The 27500-nt window shown below is 34.8% G+C and overlaps 1 protein-coding gene across 1 annotated transcript in view; it reads right to left on the bottom strand.

The window, feature by feature from the left end:
* The window catches only part of LOC115439353 (C-terminal-binding protein 2), a 113836-nt gene extending 87371 nt beyond the window's left edge, over positions 1–26465 (bottom strand). The window contains exons 1-2 of the mRNA XM_030163187.1: positions 26302–26465; positions 554–698 (exon numbers count right to left, since the gene is read on the bottom strand). Of these exons, the coding sequence (XP_030019047.1) occupies positions 554–698; positions 26302–26439 (283 nt within the window). The 5' untranslated portion in view covers positions 26440–26465. The remainder of the gene's footprint in view (positions 1–553; positions 699–26301) is intronic.
* Between the last annotated feature and the right edge of the window lie 1035 nt (positions 26466–27500).

The following is a 27500-nucleotide window of genomic DNA, read 5'->3' as shown; positions in this document are numbered from 1 at the left end:
TGCAGAGACTGAATTTCCATATGGAAATAAAGTGAGTTAACCTTAACCTTGACTTTAAAACACTTCCAAATGTTTCAGTATTTTCTTGTTTTGCATAATTCTGCTCATGCATAATATTACTGAATACAGAACCTTTTGTGATTACATTGGTTTTGCAAATTCTGCTCTTAGATTTCTAAAATGTTATGTTGTTTGGTAGGTTTTGGTCCTTTGTAATGACCAAGAAAAAAAAAAAAAAAAGAGATAAACCCACAAATATCCATATATTTACTTTACATTTACACTGATTGTGTGTTTGTTTTGCATTATTTCCGTTCTGTTGCATTTTTTTTTGCTTTTTTATCTTGTTGCATTTCTTATTAATAAATGCAACCACTCAGGAACGAAAACAAACCTCTAACCTGGAAGAAGACAATAATTTGCTATTTATCGTGATAGTTGTTGATGCTGACCGATATTAAACGTTTATTATGTCACCATTTTTGTCCATATCTCCCACCCCTCCTCTCCTATGCATTGAACAATCATCAGTAAATCTTTGCAGAGTCGGTACCTAGCTCTCCTGCGGCTTTAATGTCGATGTTGTCGTAGCCGCTGCCGATGCGGATGATAATACGTAGAGCTTTAAACTTCTCCAGATCCTCTCTGGTCAGAGTGATGGTGTGGTACATCATGGCTCCAACAGCTTCATTCAGCACCTGCAGAAACACATGCAAACTTCAATTACAACTAAATTCCAACCAAATGCAAATTCTTAACCATGTCCACTACACAACCTCTGAGGACCCAAATATGACACATGTGGAACTCCAGTTTGCCTTATTTTTAAAAGCATATGTGTATGATTAATAATTTAAAACTTGGCCACAGTTTCTAAGGGTTAAAGAATTAAAAGTGAAAAACAGCAGTGAATTTACACATTTTAACAGGATCTGTTCCCAGCGTAGGCTTTTCTGTTTGGAGTTTGTATATTTTTGCGGGAACAGAAAAGAAAACATGGAATGCGTAAAAGCACTGTTTTTGTCAGTACAACGCCATAGATATAGATGGAAAAACTGAAGTGATTTTGGTTATTATAAAAAAAAAAACATGGAAAATGGATAGATATCAGCTCTGAAATTAAACTACTATGAGCTATTTTTGTTGTTTTCATTATATTTGTCCAAACAAATGTACCTTTATTTGTACCAGGCATTAAAATGAACTAGAAACTGAAGAAAACAAGGGGTGGTCTAATAATTTTTTCGATGACTGTAAGTCTCAAGTTCAGTAATCTGCAATTTAGATGTTAAAATGTCAGGACTTCACACTGATTAAGTTTAGTGGTTGGTTTAAAACAGGGGTCTCAAACTCATGTTCTTTCAGGGGTCACATTCAGCCTGATTTAATCTCCAGTGGGCCGGACCTGTAAAATAATAACATAATAACCTATAAATAATGACAACTCCAAATTGTTGTCTTTGTTTTGGTGTGAAAAACCCCTCCATTAAATTATGAAAATACTTACTTTTATAAACTATCCAAATAAAAAATATGTGAATAACCTGAAAAAACTGAAATTTCTTAAGAAAAATAAGTGCAATTTGAATTGAATTTATTCCTGACTAAAATAGTTATGAAATTATTCAACTTAATATATTGTAGCCTGAATGGACATTAGCTCAATGTCATTTGCCAGTTCAGGAAGTGCTTTTAATTTGACAATTAAGACGTTAAGATTTCTATTATACAATGACAGTGTTAGATGAACAGTAAAGCCATAGTTCCTCCTCTGGCTCTGACTCATGGTGCAGCTGTACAAAAATACAAAAACCAATACAAAAAGGCCAATACACACTGCCATACACACATTAAATCCAAATTAACACTAACACCACAACCCCGCTTAACTCCTGCACAGAAAAATAACACATTTTCAACAACGTGCCCCATACCCACAATGCAATGCGAAGATAAAAAGGTGTGGTCATGACTAAAACTCAGTGATTTAATTCCATTCAACTTCAACTTTTTCGTACTTTCAACTATGAGATTGGACTATAGGATTCTGTTGGGTTTCTGTAAATTGGCTTAGAGTCTGGTTTTGACCAACTCTATATATAAAGTGTCATGAGATAACTTTTTTGTGGTGATCTGGCGCTATATAAATAAAATTTGATTGATTGAGTGATTTGATTGGTTTTCCCCTGTAAGTCGCTTTGGAAAAAAGCATCTGCCAAGTGCATAAACATGAACTAAGTCTACAAATTAGTAGAATATACTGAACATTTTATAGTAACATCATAAAACTGAAATCATTTAAGTGCATTGTAATTAAAGCATTTTAGTAAATACAAATTCCGGGCTTACAGTGTATAAAGGGTTAATTACATTCACGTCTTTCCTTTGTTCATCAGCGTCCACTCATCCATTCATTTATTCATTCATTCATGCTAGCTTCACAACATCCAACCTCCATGGCTATTAGTCCATTAGAGCTCGTAACACCCCGTGACAATCACAAGATCACATTCCTTCCACACCAGCCATGATAATCACATGTCTGGCATGACTTCGGACACTTAAAGAGAATGTTTAAGATTTCACCCAGAGGGAAACTACAGGCGTCACATGACCGGCGGCAGCGACACACTGTCCTTGTAGGTTCTAAGTTGTGTTATTGTCTCTGGGGAAAGCCCGGGTTGTGCGTGGTCATCACAAACCTGCGCTCGGACCCTCGGGGCTTTACGGCCCAAGGATGAGGGTAATTGAGTGGGAAGAGCGATCAGAGCGGCAGCTGACGGACGATAAACCTGATGAGATGACAAAACACGCAAGGTCACCAAAGTGTAGCGCGAGTCTGGACAATAATCGAGGCGTTATTAAGGCGGAAACGGGACAGAACTGGGTCAGAATAGAACGGATTTGGATCGGAGTCTCCCTGGTGGAATAAACTCATATCACCTGGAAGCACATTTAGGTTTTTTTGATACATTCTACTCATGAAAAAACGACGATATAAGTAAAGATACACGATATGGACTAGGGCTGTGTATTGGCACTTTCTCTTTGTAAAATACTCTAATAACATTAATAAACGGACCTTTTAAAGTTATTTTGTAATGTCACAGTCTGGATATTCCCTCTGAAAAATAGATCATAAGCCAAATTAAGACTGATCATGATTTAAGATAATGTAAGGCAGGGGTGTCAAACTCATTCTGGTTCAGGGGCCATATTTAGCCCAATTTGATCTCAAGCGGGCCAGACCAGGAAAATAATGACTTAATAACCTATAAATAATGACAAATCCAAATTTTTCTTTTTGTTTTAGTACAAAAAAACCCCAATTAAATTATGAAAATATTTATATTTTACAAAAAAGATGGGAATAACCTGAAAAAACTGAAATTTCATTTGAAAAATTAGTGCAATTTTAACAATATTACGCCTAGACTTGTTATTTATACATGTGCATTACACACAATGTGAAATAAACATTTGGTAACAGGCAGAATATTGTTAAAATTTTGTTAAAATCTCTTATTATTAACACAACTCCAGATCACAGTGGATCCATAAATGTACAAAACATTCAGTAACAGGCAGAATATTGTTAAAACTGCACATTTCAGGTTGTTCATCTTTGTTTTATTTATGTTTTAATTTGTATTTTATTGTGAAAGAATAGTTTTGTAAATGTAAATATTTTCACAGTGTAATACTATTTTTTTCACTTGAAATTTTTCCACTTAATTTTTCAAATAAAACAAAGACATTTTGTAGTTGTCATTATTTATGGGTTGTTGTGTTGTTATTTTTTACTGGAGATCACATGATTTTGACAACCTTGACTTTTCAGGTTAATTTTTGCACTTTCATCCTGCAGGGCCGGACTGGACCCTTTGGTGGGCCGGATTTGGCCCCCGGGCCACATGTTTGACACCTGTGATGTAGGTGTGTTTGAAAATGTTGTCTTTTCACATATTTGTGGTTCTCAACACCCAGCAACATTTTTGACCACCCTTGTTTTCATGAATTTCTTGTTCATTTTAATGCCTGGTACAACTAAAGGTGCATTTGTTTGGACAAATTTAATGATAACAATAAAAATAGCTCATAGTAGTTTAATTTCAGAGCTGATATCTATTCATTTTCCATGGTTTTCTTGATAATAACCAAAATCACTTCAGTTCTTACATCAACATCTATGTCAGGGGTGTCAAACTCATTTTAGTTCAGGGACCAGTGGGCCCAGTGGGCCGGACCATTAAAACAATAGCATTATAACCTGTAAATAATGACGAGTCCAAATTTTTCCTCTTGATTTCAGTGCAATCAAAATTGAATTATAAAAATATGTGCATCTGCAAACTATCCAAACAAAATTGATGTGAATAACCTGAAAAAAACTGAAATTTCTTGAGAAAAATAAGTGCGATTTTTAACAATATTACACCTCAACGTACCATTTATACATGCATATATATATATATATATATATATATATATATATATATATATATATATATATATATATATATAATGGATTGGATCTACAAAGGCACAAATTATTTAATAACAGGAAGAAAAACGTTAAAATTTCGCTTTCAAAATTTCAGGTTTTTTGCATTTTGTTGTAAAAGGATAGTTTGTAAATGTTAATATTTTCATCATTTAATGTAAGTTTTTAGACTAAAACAAAGAGAAAAATTTGGAGTTGTCATTACTTATTTATAGATGTTAATGTAATATTATGTTTTTCACATTAAACTAAGAAAATTTGGTGTCATTATTTATAGGTTATTATGCTATTATTTTAATCGAGATCCCATCGGTCTGTATGTGGAACCTGAACTAAAACCACTTTGACATCCTTGATTGTTAATATGTTACGTGGAATTTTTGCGCTTTGCAAATTCATTCCGCGGGCCAGACTGGACCCTTTGGCGGGCCGGTTTTGGCCCCCGGGCCGCATGTTTGACACCTGTGTTCTAATTAATTAATGAAAAATTTTATTTCAGTTACATACAAGAACAAAACCTTTCTCGTAAACATTTTTCCTCATAATAAGTAGCTGAAAAAAAGAATAACCTGATGATAATCCTGAAAATCCCATCAAACGATACCAAAAATACCAAGTCAACATTTAATTATACTCCTTAATTATGTTATCTTTAAATAATTTTACATTGTTATCTTTAACCCTTTATCGGGCAAGTGACTATTTTTGGTCATTTCCTCAAACGTTGAATATGAGGCCAATCTCGTGCCTCAGTGAGGTCCAGAAGCATGTTGTTTTTATAAAACTATACAATGATTCATAGAGATTTTATAGACATTTTGAAGCTGTTAACAGAGAATATGAGTGATTTTTGGCCGTTTATGAACTCATAACAGTTATTTTATTGCATGTGTTTACTTTTTAGCAAGTGCTGTTTGGACGTTTTATGGCAAGAAGAGGTAGATGACAATATTCAATAACACAAATTTGGAATTTCAGAGTGTTTCAATGAGTATCCTATAAAGCACAGGTGTCAAACATGCGGCCCGAGGGCCAAGTCTGGCCCGCCAAAGGTTCCATTCCAGCCCGTGGGATGAAAGTGCAAAAATGAACCTGAACCGTCAAGGTTGTCAAAATCGTTTTAGTTCAGGTTCCACATACAATGTTACCTCCAGTAAAATAACGACACAATAACCCATAAATAATGACAACTACAAATTTTCTTTGTGAAAAATTAAGTGGAAAAAAATTGAAGTGAAAAAAATAACATAACACTGTGAAAATATTTACGTTTACAAAACTATTCTTTCACAATAAAATGCGAATAAATACTTAGATAAATACAAAGATGAACAACCCGAAATGTGCAATTTTAACAATTTTCTGCCTGTTACTAAATGTTTGGTGCATTTATGGATCCACTGTGATCTATAGTTGTGTTAATAATAAGAGATGGAATATTGTAGAAATTGTTCAAATTTTAGACCCAAACTCCAAAATTTTAACAATATTCTGCCTGTTACCAAATGTTTATGGAACACTGTGTACAACGTACATGTATAAATAATAAGTCGAGGCATAATATTGTTAAAATTGCACTAATTTTTCAAATGAAATTTCTGTTTTTTCAGGTTATTCACATCTTTTTTGAAAATTTGGATTTGTCATTATTTATTACTTTTTATTCTTTTTATCCTTTTTATTCTATTTATTCTGTACGTTGTGTGCTTGTGGTTTATGGACTTGTGTCTGCAATAAAGTTTATTCTTATTATAGGTTATTAAGTCATTATTTTATTGGTCCGGCCCACTTCAGATCAAATTAGGCTAAATATGGACCCTGAACTAAAATGAGTTTGACAGCCCTGCTATAAAGGGTTCATTTACATTTTATAGAAACACAACACACTATGTTCAATATTCAATAACTTAACATCCAAAAACACAAACACATCTATTCTGTGCTTTTTTATTTTCTTGCATGACATGTTTCAAAGACAAAAATAATAATCTGAAACTATAATTATGAATAAGAACAGCATGGTTTTAGTTTGAAACTCCAAAAAGCATGTGCAGCCAGTATTTAACCCTTTCATGCATACTGGTCACTACAGTGGACAGCTATTCTACAGCTGTTCTCTTGTATATTCATGGATTTTTTTTTTTTTTTTTTTTTTTACACATATCTTTATTAAAGTTTTAAGACACTACATATCTTTTCTGACATGAGTTGGTAACATTATGTTGAGCTCTCCTGAGCATAAACCCCAAGAATCACAAGCCCTCCCCATAGTTTTCACACAATTTATCAGTAAATACATGTTTCTGTGCGTCAAAAATTAAACGTGTGGATATTTTGAGTTTTGAACTGAGTGGATATTTTTGCAACTTCACGAAAAATAGGTTTATAAGAATTTTTTTTTTTTTCATTTTTAAAAAATGTTTATTTATTTATTTGTTTGTTTGTTTGTTTTTCAGAAGAAAATTTTCAATTGCATTGTTGTTTTCATACCTAAAGAGGAATAAAAACGCTCAGGAAAAAAAATTTGATTAAGGTTCTCATAATTCGTGCATGAAAGGGTTAATAACAACAAACAGTTGTAAAATCTAAAATTGTGATTCGTTTCGCATCAAAAACACTCCCAGCCCAAACCATCGGGGACTGTATCTTCACATAAACCTGTTACCTCTGCGTCCATGCAGCCTCTTTCATTTCAGATTCAGAGCTAAACTCACAGTTCCATCGAAGCTCTACTCAAACCCACAAGAGCACATCTTCAGTTCCAGGAAAAGCCTCCGAACTTTCCCCAGATACCTAATTTGTCAGGCTGAATTTGGGGGGAAATGTGTTAAATATTGACTCTTCCTCATGTTTTGAAAATTTCTGGGAGAGTAAACATAATAAAGCTTTAACGGCCAGTTGGAACAATCTGTTACAGAATATACAAACGAATCTGTCAGCGGGTGTAAAAGGAGCACATTTTCCCCATTTTCAAACTAATTTAACCCATAAAGACTCAAACGACTAAAGCCATCGACCGATCTAAACTGTTTAAGACCCGTCGATCCACTAATGATATGACTACGTGTCAATAATTGGTGTAAAATACAGTTTGTCGTCTTTTCATGGTCGTCAGATATGACCCATTTGGACGTTCAGAGGCTCCGTAGTTACCGTGGAAACACCGCCATCTTCTACAACATTGATTCACCAGTAAAACCCATGGAGTTTGACAAACGATAGCGGATGGAGATGCTTGTTTTATGTTGAGTTAATGATATATTTTGAGTAAATAGTCACTTTTTCTTCATTTTTCTCAAATAACTTGTGAATTTACTCTATTTTCCTAATAGCTTCCAAAAAAAATCCTGATAATCTGATAACCTTGATAACTTGTCAATCCACTAATCCTATCAATAAATGTAAATAATAAGTGTAAAATACAGTTTGTCGTCTTTTCATGGTCGTCAGAGATGACCCATTTGGACGTTCAGAGGATCCGTAGTTACCATGGAAACACCGCCATCTTCTACAACATTGATTCACCAGTAAAACCCATGGAGTTTGACAAACGATAGCGGATGGAGATGCTTGTTTTATGTTGAGTTAATGATATATTTTGAGTAAATAGTCACTTTTTCTTCATTTTTCTCAAATAACTTGTGAATTTACTCTATTTTAGTAATAGCTTCCAAAAAAAATCCTGATAATCTGATGATAACCTTGATAACTTGTCAATCCACTAATTCTATCAATAAATGTAAATAATAAGTGTAAAATACAGTTTGTCGTCTTTTCATGGTCGTCAGATATGACCCATTTGGACGTTCAGAGGCTCTGCAGTTACCATGGAAACACCGTCATCTTCTACAACATTGATTCACCAGTAAAACCCATGGAGTTTGACAAACGATAGCGGATGGAGATGCTTGTTTTATGTTGAGTTAATGATATATTTTGAGTAAATAGTCACTTTTTCTTCATTTTTCTCAAATAACTTGTGAATTTACTCTATTTTCCTAATAGCTTCCAAAAAAAATCCTGATAATCTGATAACCTTGATAACTTGTCAATCCACTAATCCTATCAATAAATGTAAATAATAAGTGTAAAATACAGTTTGTCGTCTTTTCATGGTCGTCAGATATGACCCATTTGGACGTTCAGAGGATCCGTAGTTACCATGGAAACACCGCCATCTTCTACAACATTGATTCACCAGTAAAACCCATGGAGTTTGACAAACGATAGCGGATGGAGATGCTTGTTTTATGTTGAGTTAATGATATATTTTGAGTAAATAGTCACTTTTTCTTCATTTTTCTCAAATAACTTGTGAATTTACTCTATTTTCCTAATAGCTTCCAAAAAAAATCCTGATAATCTGATGATAACCTTGATAACTTGTCAATCCACTAATTCTATCAATAAATGTAAATAATAAGTGTAAAATACAGTTTGTCGTCTTTTCATGGTCGTCAGATATGACCCATTTGGACGTTCAGAGGCTCTGCAGTTACCGTGGAAACACCATCATCTTCTACAACATTGATTCACCAGTAAAACCCATGGAGTTGGATCAATGACAGTGGATGGAGATGCTTGTTTTTTGTTCAGTTAATGATAGATTTAGTTGAAAATAATATCCAATAATAACTGGTAATAAATCACTTAATACATTAATACATAATACATTTGGTGATTTGTTGAATTGTCTTGAATTTTCTGATTTTATTTATCTATTTATTACCTCCGCCAAGGAGGTTATGTTTTTGCCAGGGTTTGTTTGTTTGTTTGTTTGTTTGTCTGTCCGTTAGTGTGCAACATAACTCAAAAAGTTATGGACAGATTTGGATGAAATTTTCAGGGTTTGTTGGAAATGGGATAAGGAAGAAATGATTAAATTTTGGTGGTGATCGGGGGTGGGGGGGCCCACGGGGGGGGGGCCACTGATCAGCCTTGGCGGAGGTCTGCGCTCTCCGAGTGCTTCTAGTTTTTTTATGGCTGGCAGTTGTTCAATGAGGGTAACCCAGTGTTTCCATCCACTGTCACTGATCCAACTCCATGGGTTTTACTGATGAATCAACGTTGTAGAAGAAGCTGCGTTTCCATGGTAACTACAGAGCGTATGAACATCCAAATGGGTCATATCTGATGACCATGAAAAGATGACAAACTGTATTTTACACCAATTATTTACATGGATTGATAGGATTAGTGAGTCAACAGGTATTTAACAGTTTAAATGAGCAGATGCTTTTGGTCACTAGTGAACGTTTGGGTCTTTACGGGTTAAAACAGGGGTGTCAAATTAATTTTAGTTCAGGGGCCACATTCAACCCAATATGATCTCAAACAGAGCGGACCTGTAAAGTTAAAAAAAACAACAAAAAAAACCCAGTAAAATTACATGATGAAAATGTTTACATTTGCAAACGTTCCTTAAAAATCTGTATAACATGAACGACCTGAAATGTCTTCAGAAAAATAAGTGTAATTTTAACAATATTACGTCTCAGTTTAAAGGGCGACACGGTGGTGCAGTGGTTAGCACTCGTGCCTCACAGCAAGAAGGTCCTGGGTTCGATTCCAACACCAGTTGACGGGGGGTGGGACCTTTCTGTGTGGAGTTTGCATGTTCTCCCCGTGTCTGGGTACTCCCACCATCCAAACACATGCACTAATAGGTTAATTGGTTAATCTAAATTGCCCATAGGTGTGAATGTGAGAGTGATTGTTTGTCTCTATATGTTCAGCCCTGCGATGAACTGGCGACTTGTCCAGGGTGTACCCCGCCTTCGCCCCTATGTAGCTGGGATAGACTCCAAGCGACCCCCGTGACCCTAGTGAGGATAAAGCGGGTTCAGAAAATGAATGAATGAATGAATGCCTCAGTTTATCATTACCTCCGCCAAGGAGGTTATGTTTTTGCCAGGGTTTGTTTGTTTGTTTGTTTGTTTGTCTGTCCGTTAGTGTGCAACATAACTCAAAAAGTTATGGACAGATTTGGATGAAATTTTCAGGGTTTGTTGGAAATGGGATAAGGAAGAAATGATTAAATTTTGGTGGTGATCGGGGGGGGGGGGGGGGGGGGGGGGGGGCCCAGACCAGAAATTTCATCAAAATCTGTCCATAACTTTTTGAGTTATGTTGCACACTAACGGACAGACAAACAGACAAACAGACAAACAAACAAACAAACAAACCCTGGCAAAAACATAACCTCCTTGGCGTGGGGGGGCCCACGGGGGGGGCCACTGATCAGCCTTGGCGGAGGTCTGCGCTCTCCGAGTGCTTCTAGTTTATACATGTGCATTACAACTTACTACAACAAATGCCCAAAACATTTAGTAACAGGCAGAATATTGGTAAAATTGCACTTATTTTTCTTATTTCATATCAGGTTTTTCATATTTACCTCCGCCAAGGAGGTTATGTTTTTGCCAGGGTTTGTTTGTCTGTTTGTTTGTCCGTTAGTGTGCAACATAACTCAAAAAGTTATGGAGAGATTTTGATGAAATTTCAGGGTTTGTTGGAAATGGGATAAGGAAGAAACGATTAACTTTTGGGGGTGATCGGGGGGGGGGGGGGGGGGCACTGATCAGCCTTGGCGGAGGTCTGCGCTCTCCGAGTGCTTCTAGTTGTCTATACATCCTTCATTGTTTATATCTTGTGTCTAATTTTGCATTTTACAAATTCACCTCACAGGCCAAATTGGGGCCTTTGGTGGGCTGGTTTTGGCCCACGGGCCGCATGTTTGACACCTGTGGGTTAAAACAACACTGAAGCTCAGGGTCCAATCCAGATACGTAGAGAGGGGAGTGTGTGTGTGTGTGTGTGTGTGTGTGTATTTTGGCCGGTGCTGCATGTGTAAGGGGTGTTGTAACCTTGAACTGGTATCTGGAAGGCCTGGCCGGGACGCGGCGCTAATAAAAGCAGTATGGAAATTGGGGGCTAATCTGCTAATCACAGAAAAGCTAATGCAGTTTGGCTGGAGGTGAATGCAGAGTTGTTATTTAGTGTGCGGCGCTGACAGGGGCTGAGGCCGATACCGACGGGGGATGGTTTTAGATCGACATCAGGCTGAATCACAGGACGGGTCACCTTGTCCATGTTAAGTGGCAGAGGAGTAGCTTGTCGCACTCACGGTCCCTCCAGGAAACACAATACAGCATGTTTTATTGAACTGCAGGTGAATGTTCAACACAAGTACCTGTGCTTGGATTTTATTAGCCCCGCCCCCAAAGGAGGGGCCGGGGGGGTTGGTTTTGGTTCGGTTTGTTCGTTTCTTTGATTGTTAACTATTGGTTGAATTCATACCAAATTGGGTTTATAGATTGCCAGTGACCCAAAACAGATCTCATTACATTTTGGGAAAAACAGGTCAAAGTTAAAATTTTTTATGACTTTTTTTTTAAAAATCTTTTTGTTTTTGCCCCATTTACTTATAATGGACAAAATTTCAAATGTCTGTAGCAGCAAAACTGTTGCTTGAATTCATACCAAATTGTGTTTATATACTACCAGTGATGCTATCTGATGCTATCCATCTATAAATAATACATTAAATATTGGAAAAAAGCTGATTTTCAATGGAAAAATACAAAATATGGAGCATTACGTTATAATAAATCGCAATAAAACACTTAGATCTATAACCTTTTAATGTACTCTGAGTTTTCATGAGCATTTAAATCAAATATAAGAAATTAAACATAGGAAAAAAACATGATATATCTATATATATATATATATATATATATATATATATATATATATATATATATATATATATATATATATATGTATATAAATTGTAAAATACAGAGGATAATGTGAAAATAAAAGGTAAAAAAATCACTTAGCTCTATAAATTTTGAATTTGCTCTGACTTTTCATGAGCATTTAAATCAAATATAGAAAATTAAATACAGGAAAATATATGATTTATGTAAAAAAAAATGTTAAAATACAGATGATAATGTCATTATAAATGGTACTAAATCACTTAGCTCTATAAATTTGAATTACTCTGACTTTTCCTGAGCATTTAAATTAAATATAGGAAATTAAACATAGGAAAACACATGATTTATATAAAAAATTGTAAAATACAGAGGATAATATCAAAATAAATGGTAATAAATCACATAGATCTATAACCTTTACGTTTACTCTGAGTTTTCATCAGCATTTAATCAAATATAGGGAATTAAACATAGGAAAAAACATGATTTATATTTACAAAATTGTAAAATACAGAGGCTAATGTCAAAATAAAAGGTAATAAATCACTTAGATCTATAACCTTTGAATTTACTCTGAGTTTTCATGAGTATTTAAATTAATTATAGGAAATTGCACTATAGGAAATACAGGATTTAGAGAGAAAACTGAAAAATACAGAAGATTATGTCATAATAAATGGTACTAAATCACTTAGCTCTATAATTTTGAATTTACTCTGACTTTTCATGAGCATTTAAATTAAAATAGGAAATTAAACATAGGGAAAACCCATGATTATATAAAAAATTGTAAAATACAGAGGATAATATCAAAATAAATGGTATATAAATCACATAGATCTATAACCTTTAAGTTTACTCTGAGTTTTCATCAGCATTTAAATCAAATATAGGGAATTAAACATAGGAAAACACATGATTTATATAAAAAAATTGTAAAATACAGAGGATAATATCAAATAAATGGTAATAAATCCCATAGATCTATAACCTTTAAGTTACTCTGAGTTTCATGAGTATTTAAATAAATATAGGGAATTAAACATGGGAAAAAAACATGTATATATATAAAAATTGTAAAATACAGAGGTATAATATCATAATAAATGGTACAAATCAGTTAAATAAAGAGCAAAAATTCCTTGGGAGCTACCACAAATTAGCGCTGGGTCTTATAGGGTTTAAACTGGACAAAAAAACTAGTTTAACATGAGCTCTGACTGTTTTTTTCTTCTTTTTTTTAATATAAAAACAGGGAAATTCCACTCTGGAATATAGCTTTCTTAACGGAAAACGTGATCTATCTATTTGACTGGCTGGGCTGTAACCAAAGCCTGATTCCCTCGAACATCTATCATTTCTCATGGTGCTTTTCTTGCCTCCCCTCTTAGCCTGTGTGAGCGTGAGAGAGAAAAGCTCAAGTCTGTTCGCTGCGAAGAGGAGTTTTTTGATTTTGGCGATGAAGTTTGAGAGCGTTTTGGCTTGGACTCCGACTGAAAGGAAGGATTTTAATGCGGCTATGAGGTCATCCCACGAAGAGCGGCGGATGAAATGCTGAGAACAGACTTCATCCACCTGGCACAAGACGACGTGTTCTCCAAAATGTTGGTTTTCAACACTTAGCAAATGTGCTTTTATATATATATTTTTTTTTTTACAAAGGCGCAGCACAGATATCAGCTCTGAAAAGACAGATATGGTGTTTGGAACAAAGAGAAGTGAGTCTGTTCAGGCTGACTTTGGGGTTGGAAAAGATCATCTGATGAGATTTTGAGGTAAAATCATAAGACGTGAGCTGAATCATAACTTTTACACCTATTATAAAAGTTACAACTCAACTCAGCTTCTTCTAGTTCCTGGGGCTTAGACTGTGTGATACTTTTTGTAGTGTAACTTTATATTTTTGCACAATTTTGCATCAAAATCAATGCAATATTTTGACTATATCTACAAAAATGAAAAAAAAAACAACAACAAACATATCCACTTTTTCCATACATAGCAATTCAATCAATTATTTATTTATTTATTTATTTATTAACCTTTATTTAACCATAAAACCAAAACAACCACGGTAACCAAAATCATCTACCAAAAGTTGAGGGGGTGGAGTGAAATACAGAATGTGCAATAATAGGTGCAATAGGGACCCATCCATCGTGCAATTTTTTTTTTTTTTATCTTTACTAACTATTTTTATTTATTTTTACTGCAGTATTTAATATTTTATCATATATATGGGTTGTTTTTAGTTGGTGTTTTTAGGATTTTTTTTCTGTTTTTCTTTCATGCTGTGCATTTTGCTGTTTCGTTCTGTAACAGCATCTGGGATGTTTTGTTGAAGGACAATTAAGAAATCTGAAACTGAATCAGTATAAACTGTTTAATACCTGTTGATCCACTAATTCTATCAATACATGTAAATAATTGGTGTAAAATACAGTTTATCATCTTTTTACGGTCATCAGATATGACCCATTTGGATGTTCACAGGCTGTGCAGTTACCGTGGAAACACCATCATCTTCTACAACATTGATTCACCAGTAAAACCACCAGTAAGTTTCTACTTTTCCTTCTCCTTTTCGACCATGCAAAATTCAGACTTGTATGTGCTTGAAGATAGATTCTGTCCATTTAAATGTTATTTTGTTTATGTCTTAATTTGCTTCGCTTTGTCTTATTTTCTTTGCATGTTCAAAATAAAATAAAAACAAAAACAAACCAAACAAAAAAACAAACAAACATGGAGTTGGATCAATGACAGTGGATGGAGACAAGTGGTTTATGTCCAGTTCTTGATATATTTTGTTAAAAAAGTCAAGTTTTCTTAACTTTTTTTGTGTTTCTGATTTTATGACAATTCACCTTAATCTGAGGTTTTATGAGCATCTACAAAACCAGTGAGTTAAATATGGGAAAATACTTGATTTTTATTGAAGAAATGCAAAATACAGAGGATAATATTATAATAAATGGTGATAAATCACTTAAGAAAGATTAAATAGAGAGAAAGATTCATTTGGGAACTGACACAAAGTAGCACCGGGTCTTTATGGGTTAACCAGGAGTTGATAACTGATTTCATATATATATATATATATATATTATATATATATATATATATATATATATGTATATATATATTGACTTTTTTTATCTCCTGACTTTTTCATAATTTGACTTTCTATCTCATAATTTCAACTTTTTATCTCATAATTTTGATTTTAATCAGTATTTTGAATTTTTAATCTCAACATTATGATTTTTTGTCTCATAATTTCATCTTGTTTCATAATTATGCCTTTTTAACTCATAATTTTGACTTTTTATCTCATATATTTGACTTTTTTATCTCATAATTTGACTTTTATCATAATTTCAACTTTTAATCATAATTATGAGTTTTTAAATCTCATAATTTAGACTTTTATCTCACAATTTTGACTTTTTAAAATCTCATAATTATGACTTTTAGATAAATATACATACATATATATATATATATATATATATATATATATATGTACACACACACACACACACACACACACACAATATTTACAATTTTTCTCAAAAAAGTAAATTTTTCAGATAGGATGTTTTCTTGTCGGTCCTCTATTATGGAAGAAAAGTGTCATAGGATAAAAACAACAACCATATGTATAAAGTCTGAGCAAAAGAAGTATTTCATAAATGTACAGAACAAGGTAGGATGCGATCATATGGCCAATGTTCTTTTATCGCGATACATGTCAATATAAGTGTGTTATTGCTGAATATTGAGCCTGAAATCTGAAAAAAAATTTATGTTAATTGAAAGAGATGAAAAATGGCAAAAAGATGCAACACAAAATTCCACTAGTATTTATGTATAAATTTAAAAGGCGGTACAAAGATACAATTTTTAAGAGGTACAGGGATGAGGGAGGTGTTATGAAGATGTACAAGTATGCAGTATGTGTATATGTATATGCATGTGTATATATATTTGTATATGTGTTGTTGTTTTATATGTTTATGTAAATTATATCATATTTGTTCATAATAACATGACGCCAGAAACAAAATTATTTAACAGTAAGTATCAGGCATTAGAGTATAAATATGTTTAGACTAGCAAGGTAATTATTGTTATTAATTAATAAGGAGAAGGGGTGGAGTTTCTAAGTTATGCTTCTTCTCACTCCTTTTCGAATATATACTATATGTCTTAGGTTTAAATGTTCTGTTTATTTATTTTTCTACTGTTTTGACATTCATAAGTGACATAAATACATCCATCAATAAACTATGAATGAAAAAAACCTGGTGTTTTTCAGCCTTTTTCACACTGGCTTCACCTGTTTTCTGCTTCACTTCAGCCTCAAACGGATCTGAAGAACAGATAACGCACTAAAACTAAATATGACAGCTAGTGTTTCCTGAAACTGCAGTGATTTGCTGATTATTGGATTAAATGTCAAATATCACTTGGCTTTTAGTACTTTGTGACAGTTTAATAACCCGATGACAAAAACAATCATTATTTGCCTGTATCTTTTTTCCATAAATGGAGAGACGCAGACACGCGTGGGTTTATTGACTGGATGCCATGTGGGTGATGATCCAACGCTCACAGGCCAGGGGACTGAAGGACTGTGGGAAAGGGGAGGGACCGTCGACCTTGGATGATGATGTTGGAGCGCAGGTGGTGCGTGTCGGATTCGGTCTCGCTGAAGTGCTATTGTAACTCAATCTGCGACAGTATTCAGCCCCGTGTCTCTCATCAGACCCCATCATCCAAGAAATAAGGGATTACCGGGTAGACCACCTGACATAACCCCGGGGCTACTTTCATATTCCACCTTTGATCGCCGTTTCCCATGAATCTGTGCAGTCTGGGTAGGGCTCGGGCGGGGGTGGGGGGTGGGAGTAATGTGTTCCAAAAGTAATGCATTACAGTCATGGGGGGGGTTCCAAAAGTGGGGTACTCGAACCTCTGTTGTGCCAAGGTATGGATCCCCACTCAGAATTGTTTATCCTGACCGTTCTAGAATAATTTCAGCTTTCTATCTCATAATTTCGACTTTTTATCACAATTATGACTTTCTATCTCATAATTTAGAATTTTTATTATAATTTAGACTTTTTTTTATTATCATAATTAGGACTTTTAATCTCATAATTTAGACTTTTAATCATAATTATGACTTTTTAAAAACCATAATCTTGACTTAAAAAAAAAAACATATGACTTTCTATCTCAATTTCGACTTTTTCTCATAATTTTGACTTTTATCTCACAATTTAGACTTCTTAATCATAATTTTGACTTTTATATCATAATTTAGACTTTTTATCATAATTTCGACTTTCTATCTCATAATTTAGACTTTTTTTTATCGGAATTATGATTTTTCATAATTTAGACTTTTTATCATAGTTATGACTCTTATCATGATTTTACTTTTATCTCATAATTTAGACTTTTTTTTTTTTTTTAAATCGTAATTATGACTTTTTTAAAAATCATGATCATGATTTTTTCTTCATAATTTAGACTTTTTTAATCATAATTATGATTTTCTGTCTCATAATTTTGACTTTCTATCTTATAATTTGACTTTTTCTCATAATTTCGACTTTTTCCCCATAATTGTGACTTTCTATCTCATAATCATGACTTTTTGTCATATAATTTGACTTTTTAATCATAATTATGTCTTTTTTTACTCATAATTTTGACTTTTTAGTCATGATTTCGACTTTTTATCGCATATTATGAATTTTTTGTCTCATAATTTCAACTTTTATCTCATAATTATGACTTTTTATCTCATAATTTTGACTTTTTGATCTCATTATTTCAACTTTTATTTCATAATTATGACTTTTATCTCATAATTTTGATTTTTTATCTCAGAATTATGACTTTTTATCTCAGAATTATGACTCACCATGGGGATTTTTTTTTCAGTGGTGGAAATGGGCTTCCATACATAGGAAACCTGTTTGTTTGTAAACAAATGGATTGCTTACGGTGGAGCACACTTCGAAAATGTTCACCATGAGTGAAGACATTCAGGTGTGTAATCACAGAAAGACTTACAGATTCCTGATGACTCGGGTTTTACAGTTTTGATGAAAAATTAATGATGAAAGTCATACGCAGCAAATAGCAGATGTGGAAGTGGACAGTAAATACAGCGGTACATGAATCACGTGAAACCCAAAACTACACCATGATCAGTCGAGGAGGTTCAGTCTTTGGTGGCCGACGTAAAAATTCCGATGAGACAACATGCAACGAGCAAGTTTTCAGCAACTCTCTGAGCAGACGACATGGAAATAATGTGCTGCATCACTATGACGTCCAGGTACTGTAAAGTCTGTAGTATCCTATAATGCACAGGTGTCAAACATGTGGCCCAGGGGCCAAATCTGGCCCGCCAAAGGGTCCAATCCGGCCCGTGGGATGAATTTGTGAAATGCAAAAATTACATGAAGATATTAACAATCAATGTTATCAAAATCCTTTTAATTCAGGTTGCACACATAGATCAATATGATCTCAAGGGGGTCAGAACCAGTAAAATACTATTATAATAACTTTAAATAATGACTTCTGCAAATTTTCTCTTGCCTTAGTGTAAAAAAATAAAAATTACATGAAAAGTTTACAACAAGCTATCCTTTTACAAAAATGTGAATAACCTGAATATGAACAACCTGAAAATGTCTAAAGAGAAGCAAAGTATACGGCATTTTATCAATATTGTGCATGTTACTAAATGTTTTGTGTATTTGTAATAGTAATGGAAGTTGTAACGCACATGTGTAAATGATAAACTGATAAATTCAGGCAGTATTATGAAAATTGCACTTGTTTTTCTTAAGACATTTCAAGTTGTTCGTATTATTCCGATTTTTACAGAAACTTTGTAATTGTAAACATTATTATAATATAAATTTACATTTTTTGCTGTATTATTTTACTGGTCCAGCCCACATGAGATCATACAGGGGACACAAAAAAAACGGGAACTTTTTAACAATCCAATAAAACCAAGGTGAGGAAGAAAAAATATTTATTCATAGTAATTGAAACCTTAAAACATGCCATTAAGAAACGATGGAATTTTCTTTTTTTTTAAATTACAGGCTGACCCAAAAAAAACGGGAATTTTTGAAGTGCGTATTGGCAGACATGAGCAAGTGGCAGCACTGCGAGACAGTGACCTTGAGCAAGTAAACACACCCCATTTAGTAACCATTGGCGGCTGTGCGAGAATTGTTCGGTGTAAACCGTGTGATCTCAGATTCGTAACGTTCCCTGCCCCCTAGATCGCCAGATTTGTCCGTTTGTGATTTTTCTTGTGGGCTATCTCAAGAGTAAAGTGTACATGACTCGACCAAGAACTCTGGATGAGTTAAAACAGAGAATTCAGGATGAAATTCACAGTATCCCAGCTGAGATGTTGCAGCGGTCAATGAGGAATCTCAACAGCAGATTTCAAGAATGGATTCGTACAGGAGGACGCCATCTACAGGAAGTCATTTTTAAAACATGAAAATTCCATCATTGTTTCTTAAATGGCATGTTTTAAGGTTTCAATTACTATGAATAAAATATTTTTCTTCCATCACTCTTGGTTTTATTGGATTGTTAAAAAGTTCCTGTTTTTTGTGTCACCCTGTATTAGCAGGAATGTGGCCCCTGAACTAAAATGAGTTTGACACCCCTGCTACAGGGTGGGGAAGCAAAATTTACAATGAACATTTAGTTGTTTTTTCTCAGCAGGCACTACGTCAATTGTTTTGAAACCAAACATATATTGATGTCATAATCATACCTAACACTATTATCCATACCTTTTCAGAAACTTTTGCCCATATGAGTAATCAGGAAAGCAAACGTCAAAGAGTGTGTGATTTGCTGAATGCACTCGTCACACCAAAGGAGATTTCAAAAATAGTTGGAGTGTCCATAAAGACTGTTTATAATGGAAAGAAGAGAATGACTATGAGCAAAACTATTACCAGAAAGTCTGGAAGTGGAGGAAGCAACAAAAAACGTACCAAAGCTTTTATTAAAGCTCTCAAATCCGAAATCCGAAAGGATCCAACCAAATCCATGAGAAAAATGGCAATTGAACTTGAGGTAGACAACAAGAGCGTTAGAAATGCAGTAAAATATGATTTGAAATTAAAATCTTACACAAGAACACCAACACACTTGTTGACAACAGCTATGAAGGAAAAGAGATTGGAAAGGTGCAAGAAAATTATTACATGGTTCAAGAAAAAGTCCTCCATTGTAACGATCTTTTCAGATGAAACGATCTTCACTGTCGATGCTGAAATGACAGATTTATCGCAAAATCTCCTTTGGTGTGACAGTGCATTCAGCAAATCACACACTCTTTGACGTTTGCTTTCCTGATTACTCATATGGGCAAAGTTTCTGAAAAGGTATGGATAATAGTGTTAGGTATGATTATGACATCAATATATGTTTGGTTTCAAAACAATTGCCGTAGTGCATGCTGAGAAAAAACAACTAAATGTTCATTGTAAATTTTGCTTCCCCACCCTGTATAATGGAAACGGTCTCCAGGAATACCGAGCCGAGCCGAGCCGAGTCGAGCTGGTTCCATGTAGTGAAAAAGCGGAATTAGTCTTGTATTGGGGAAGGGGGGGGTAATTTGACTTTGGGGGGGGGTTCTACTGCGCATTTATGACGAGAGTCTGTATGTAACTCAACAGTAATACAGGAGTCATGTAACTCATTACAGTTCTGACACACTAATATTGTAAGGTAAGGAATTACAACATAGGAATAGGAATTAGGGTCAGAAATCACTTCAGATTCTGTACAATTCATTGATCTTACCTTATTTAAGTTACTGTTTGGAGGTATGGGGAAACACATATACAAGTTCATTACATAGAATTTTTATATTGCAAAAAAGAGCAATAAGAATTGTTCACAATGTTGGTTTTCGGGAACACACAAATCCACTATTTTTCCAATCTAAAATCTTAAAACTCATTGACCTTGTGGAATTCAAAACTATTCAAATAGTATATAAAGCTAAAAACAATTTACTAGCGGGCAATACTCAAGAAATGTTTTGTGAAAAAGGGAGGCTATGATTTAAGGGGAAAATTAAATTTAAAGATTCATAAAGTACGCACTACATTAAAAAGTTGCTATATCTCCATTTGTGGAGTAAAACTGCGGAACAAATTGTGTGTGGAGATAAAACAAATATCAAACATAATTCAGTTTAAAAAAGATTAAGAATTGATTCTTGAGAGGTCCAGTATTTAATAATGACAATGAGGCCTGTTTGTTTTGTTTGTGTATGATGTTGTACTGATAAATCTGCTGTAATTATCGAAGAAAATGTTTGATTTGTTGAGTCTGTTTGTATGACCGTACTGACACAAATATAACGTTGTGGATAATTCAGTTACTGTATTATGGATTGTTGTGGTTCGATGCTAAAATTAGGGCAATAGTATAGGTTAATTGCTGTATAAAGTTAATAAAAAAGGTGTAAAGGACTGAGGGGTAGGATTAAATAAGTTTCTACTTCTTCCACTCCTTTTCGACCATGCAAAATTCAGATTGTATGTGCTTGAAGATAGATTCTGTCCATTTGAATGTTATTTTGTTTATGTCAGGCATGTCCAAAGTCCGGCCCGGGGGCCAATCACGGCCCGCGGTCAGATTTTATACGGCCCACAGCTTCGGTTTTAGAATGTATTATTTATGGCCCGCTTGGACTGTTGAACAGAGTACATGAATCATAAAAGGTTCAAAATGCAGTTCCTCCTTTCACCTCATGGTGGCAGCACCACTCTAACTCTATCTGGCTCTGTGACTTTGCCGTGAACCTTTTTCGCTAATTTCTAACCACGGCGCCTGTAAATAAAAAAAACGAAAGTTGACAGTGAGAGCCGCCGCTTCCAGAAGAGATGGGAATTACAATTTTTTTCACTGAAAATCGAGGCAATTATGTTTGCCTAGTTTGTCAACAGACTGTTGCCTTGTTTAACCCTCTCATGCATAGTGGTCACTACAGTGGACAGCTGCTCAAAGGTTTTGTTCTCTTGTATATTTATGGATTTTGTCGGTTTATCTTCATATCAGCCAACACAGTGGACACTTATGCATCATCCCATACACTGTAATTCACACCATTACTGTAAATTTGCTGTTTTAGGTAAACCTGGTCTGCGGAAACATGTTTGAGTGTAAAAAAATTCTAATTGTTATTAAACTGTAATTAACCTTTTTTTTTTTTTTTTTTTTTTTTTTTTTAACAAAAGGGTTGTTTTTTTTTGGCAAATTATCTCCATGCAGGTATGTTAAAATGTGAAAAAAACATCATATTAGCAGTATTAATGTTTTTATTTCATAGTTTTTATGCAGTATATCAGTAAATACATGTTTCTTTGCTTCTAAAATTGAACGCATGGTGTCCAGTGGATATTTTTGTAACACCATGAAAATAGGTTCATAAAAAAAATTCAATCACATTGTTTGTTTGCTTTTTCATGCCTAAAGAGGAATTAAAAACACCAAGGAAAAAAATCTTGATTAAGCTTCTCATAATTAATGCATGAAAGGGTTAAGGAATTCAATGTAAAGACACACGAGCAGACAAAACATGCTAACGCATACGACAAGCTAGCAGGGAGTGAGCGCTCCGAAAAAGTGAAGCAAATTCCAGCTGCTTTAAACTCAGCAGTGACTCTTCATGTGAACCTGGGAGTTCAGTGAATTCACCACCAGGGCAGGCTACCAAGTTGCCAGGTTAGTTGCCTATAATTGCTGGTGTTATGTACTTGTAGATGTGACACAAAATATTACTTTCTGAATGATTTTGTGAAAGACAAGAGTAAGAGTCATATGTTTCATCTGAAATGTTAATAATATAATAATAATAATAATAATAATAATAATAAACTTTATTTGTATAGCACCTTTCATACAGAAATTGTAGCCCAAAGTGCTTCACATTGATTGAAAAAAAATACAATATTAAAATACATTAAGATTTGATTAGAAATACAATAAAATAAAATAAATATAAAAACAGCGCACATTAAAATATTTGATTATGCATAGAATTTTTGAAGTGCAAGAAAAAAGATGAAATTTGAGAGAAATACAATAAAATAAACATAAAAGCAGCGCATGTTAACAGACTTTGCATTACTGAGTAATATATGAGTAATGATTACTCGTATAAGTCATGAAATGAAAATGAATGTGGGGTTAAGATTTTTATCAACTTGGAAGTTTAAGATACTCCACACAGTTTGTTCTATGTTATGTGACTCCAGATGTGAAAGGAAGGCAGAATTTTTATTTATTTATTTTTTTTTAATTTGTTAACACCTAAGTGGCTCAGATTTGGGTACACTGCCATTTAAAAAAATGATATTGTGACAATGAAAATAAAATTGTTGTAGAACAGCGCATTTATATGTAATTTTACTGTTTAATAAATGTCTGAAGGGACCACTGGCCCCTGGCAATGTCCACATTATCAGATCTGGCCCTCTTGAAAAAAAGTTTGGACACCCCTGGAGTACATGAATCATAAAAGGTTCAAAATGCAGTTCCTCCTTTCACCTCATGGTGGCAGCACCACTCTAACTCTATCTGGCTCTGTGACTTTGCCGTGAACCTTTTCCGCTAATTTCAAACCACAGCGCCTGTAAATAAAAAACGAAAGTTGACAGTGAGGGCCGCCGCTTCCAGGAGAGATGGGAATTACAATTTTTTTTTCACTGAAAATCGAGACAATTATGTTTGCCTAATTTGTCAACAGACTGTTGCTCGTTTAAGGAATTCAATGTAAAGAGACACTAGCAGACAAAACATGCTAACGCATACGACAAGCTAGCAGGGAGTGAGCGCTCCGAAAAAGTGAAGCAAATTCAAGCTGCTTTAAACTCAGCAGTGACTCTTCATGTGAACCTGGGAGTTCAGTGAATTCACCACCAGGGCAGGCGACCAAGTTGCCAGGTTAGTTGCCTATAATTGCTGGTGTTATGTACTTGTAGATGTGACACAAAATATTACTTTCTGAATGATTTTGTGAAAGACAAGAGTAAGAGTCATATGTTTTCATCTTAAATGTTAACAGACTTTACATTACTGAGTATATGAGTAATGATTACTCATATAAGTCATGTTTAAAATGAATGTGGGGTTAAGATTTTTATCAACTTGGAAGTTTAAGATACTCCACACAGTTTGTTCTATGTTATCTGACTCCAGATGTGAAAGGAAGGCAGAATTTTTTTTTTTTTTTTTTTTTTAAATTTGTTAACACCTAAGTGGCTCAGATTTGGGTACATTGCCATTTAAAAAATGATATTGTGACAATGAAAATAAAATTGTTGTAGAACAGTGCATTATATGTAATTTTTACTGTTTAAAAAATGTCTGAAGGGACCACTGGCCCTGGCAATGTCCACATTATCAGATCTGGCCCTCTTGAAAAAAAGTTTGGACACCCCTGGTTTATGTCTTAATTTGCTTTGTTTTGTTTTATTTTCTTTGCATGTTCGAAATAAAATAAAAAATAAAATAAAAAATAATTGCTTTTAAAGTGGACCACAATCAGCCCAGTTCTGAGGTCTCTACACTGGCTCCCTGTCTCTCAGAGAATAGACTTCAAAATTCTCTTACTAGCATATAAAGCACAGAATGGTTTAGGCCCAAAATACATCAGAGACCTTCTAGTCCAGTATGAACCATCCAGACCACTCAGGTCATCTGGTGCAGGTCTGCTCTGTGTTCCCAAAGTCAGAACTAAACATGGAGAATCAGCGTTCAGTTTCTATGCTCCATATATCTGGAACAAACTACCAGAAAATATCAGGTCTGCTGAGAGTCTGAGTTTTTAAGTCCAGGTTAAAGACTCACCTGTTCACTGCTGCCGCTGACTGAAAGACTTTGGACTTTTTACATTTTATATTCTCTTTGAAAGTCTGCACTGCAACTTTTACTTTAATATGTGTGTGTTTATTTTATTTTATTCTGTTTTATTTATTTATTTATTTGATTTTATGTGTTGTTTCTTACTCGCTGTTTTTAATCACCTTTTACATGTTTCTTTTATAATGTTTTAAATGTGTTTCTTTTTGTTTCTTTTATTTCAATGTCCTGTGTGAAGCACTTTGAATTGCCTTGTTGCTGAAATGTGCTATACAAATAAACTTGCCTTGCCTTAAATAACAAGTAATCTGTAACGGATTACAGTTTGGAAGTAACTTGTGCAACACTGGCGGTGTGTGTGTATGTGTGTGTGTGTGTCCTGACATCATCACACTAAAACTCCCAGACTTATCTACACTACATCTCGGCATCGCAAAAAAAAAAAAAAAGGAAGCGATTGGACATTTTCAATCTCGTCCCCTCCCCTCTCGGCCCTGTGGGTATCTGCACTGCGAGTTATTACTGTGAACTGCTGAATACGCTGCAGAGGTGAACATTACAATCATGTTTTTCCTGATAAGGCATGTTAAAACAAAAAAAAAGCTACCCACAAACCCCACCCACCCCCCCCGTTCCACTCACCGCCCAAGGTCTGTGATTGAATTGATCTCTATGCAAATGCCTCTTTTTTAATATGTCCCATTTTCATAAAAACACAGCGGAGCAAAGACGTAGCAGCTCTCACTCCGTCTGCAGATGCACAGATAGGACTTGGGCGATACCCATCTCCGTGGCCATATATTGTTTTGCTGCATAAAAAGCAATAAAGAGTCTCTACAAGCCCAATGTAATTACACCGCATCCCCCGCCGTGGAAGACTTTCTATTAGAACAATGGCTCAGACATAAGCGCCTCGCTCCTCGGCACCAACTGACATTAGATCATAATGAAGCCGCTATATTTAACTGGCATGTGCTGATAGAACGTGCTTCATATCTCAGCGGTGATAGAACAGAAGAAAAGAGGCAGACGTGGTGAGTGACAGACTCTATGGTTCTCCGTCTGAGGATCTGAGCGTCAGATGCAGGATGTGAGTACGACTGGGTGTTTTTGTTTTTTTTTTACCTTCTCGTGGATCTCCTGTGTGGACTGAGCGTCGCAGAAGGCCACCGTGGCCAGGTCTTTGAGGATGGGCATCTCCACGGTGCAGTCGCGCCCGTCCAGCAGCGCCACCAGGGGGCGTGGGTGCATTGGCCCGTTCATGATTTGGGGCCGAATACCTGAGGAAGGAAAAGAGGAAGTTCAATAAATAAATGACGTCCTGTAGATTATTTGTTTCATTGATTATCTAAAACACAGGTGTCAAACATGCGGCCCGGGGGCCAAATCTGGTCCGCCACAGGTTCCATTCCGGCCCACAGGATGACAGAGTAAAAATGAACCTGAACAGTCCAGGTTGTCAGAATCATTTTGGCTCAGGTTCCACATACAGACCAATGTGATCTCCAGTCAAAAAGCAACACAATAACCCATAAATAATGACGACAAATTTTTTTTTGTGAAAAATAATGTGGAAAAAATTTAAGTGAAAAAAATAACATTACACTGTGAAAATACTGACATTTACAGGGTGGGGAAGCAAAATTTACAATGAACATTTAGTTGTTTTTTCTCAGCAGGCACTACGTCAATTGTTTTGAAACCACACATATATTGATGTCATAATCATACCTAACACTATATCCATACCTTTCAGAAACTTTTGCCCATATGAGTAATCAGGAAAGCAAACGTCAAGAGTGTGTGATTTGCTGAATGCACTCGTCACACCAAAGGAGATTTCAAAATAGTTGGAGTGTCCATAAAGACTGTTATAATGGAAAGAAGAGAATGACTATGAGCAAAACTATTACCAGAAAGTCTGGAAGTGGAGGAAGCAACAAAAAACGTACCAAAGTTTATTAAAGCTCTCAAATCCAAAATCCTAAAGGATCCAACCAAATCCATGAGAAAAATGGCAATTGAACTTGAGGTAGACAACAAGAGCGTTAGAAATGCAGTAAAATATGATTTGAAGTTAAAATTTTACACAAGAACACCAGAACACTTGTTGACAACAGCAACAAATCCAACTTTAGCAATTTTTGGGAATCATGTTTATGGCCGCCTTCTAGCCCAGATCTAAACCCTCTGGATTCTGCTATTTGGGGCGTTTTAGAACATGCTACCGATAGAACATCACACAGCAATGTCGACTTTCTTAAAGATACTATTAAAGAAGAATGGGAGAAGTTGTCACCTGAATATTTGAGGAACACTTGCGC

The sequence above is a fragment of the Sphaeramia orbicularis genome, chromosome 19 (genome assembly GCF_902148855.1).
Source record: "Sphaeramia orbicularis chromosome 19, fSphaOr1.1, whole genome shotgun sequence".
NCBI classification, from domain to species: domain Eukaryota; kingdom Metazoa; phylum Chordata; class Actinopteri; order Kurtiformes; family Apogonidae; genus Sphaeramia; species Sphaeramia orbicularis.
This window is presented reverse-complemented; position numbering and strand designations above follow the sequence as displayed.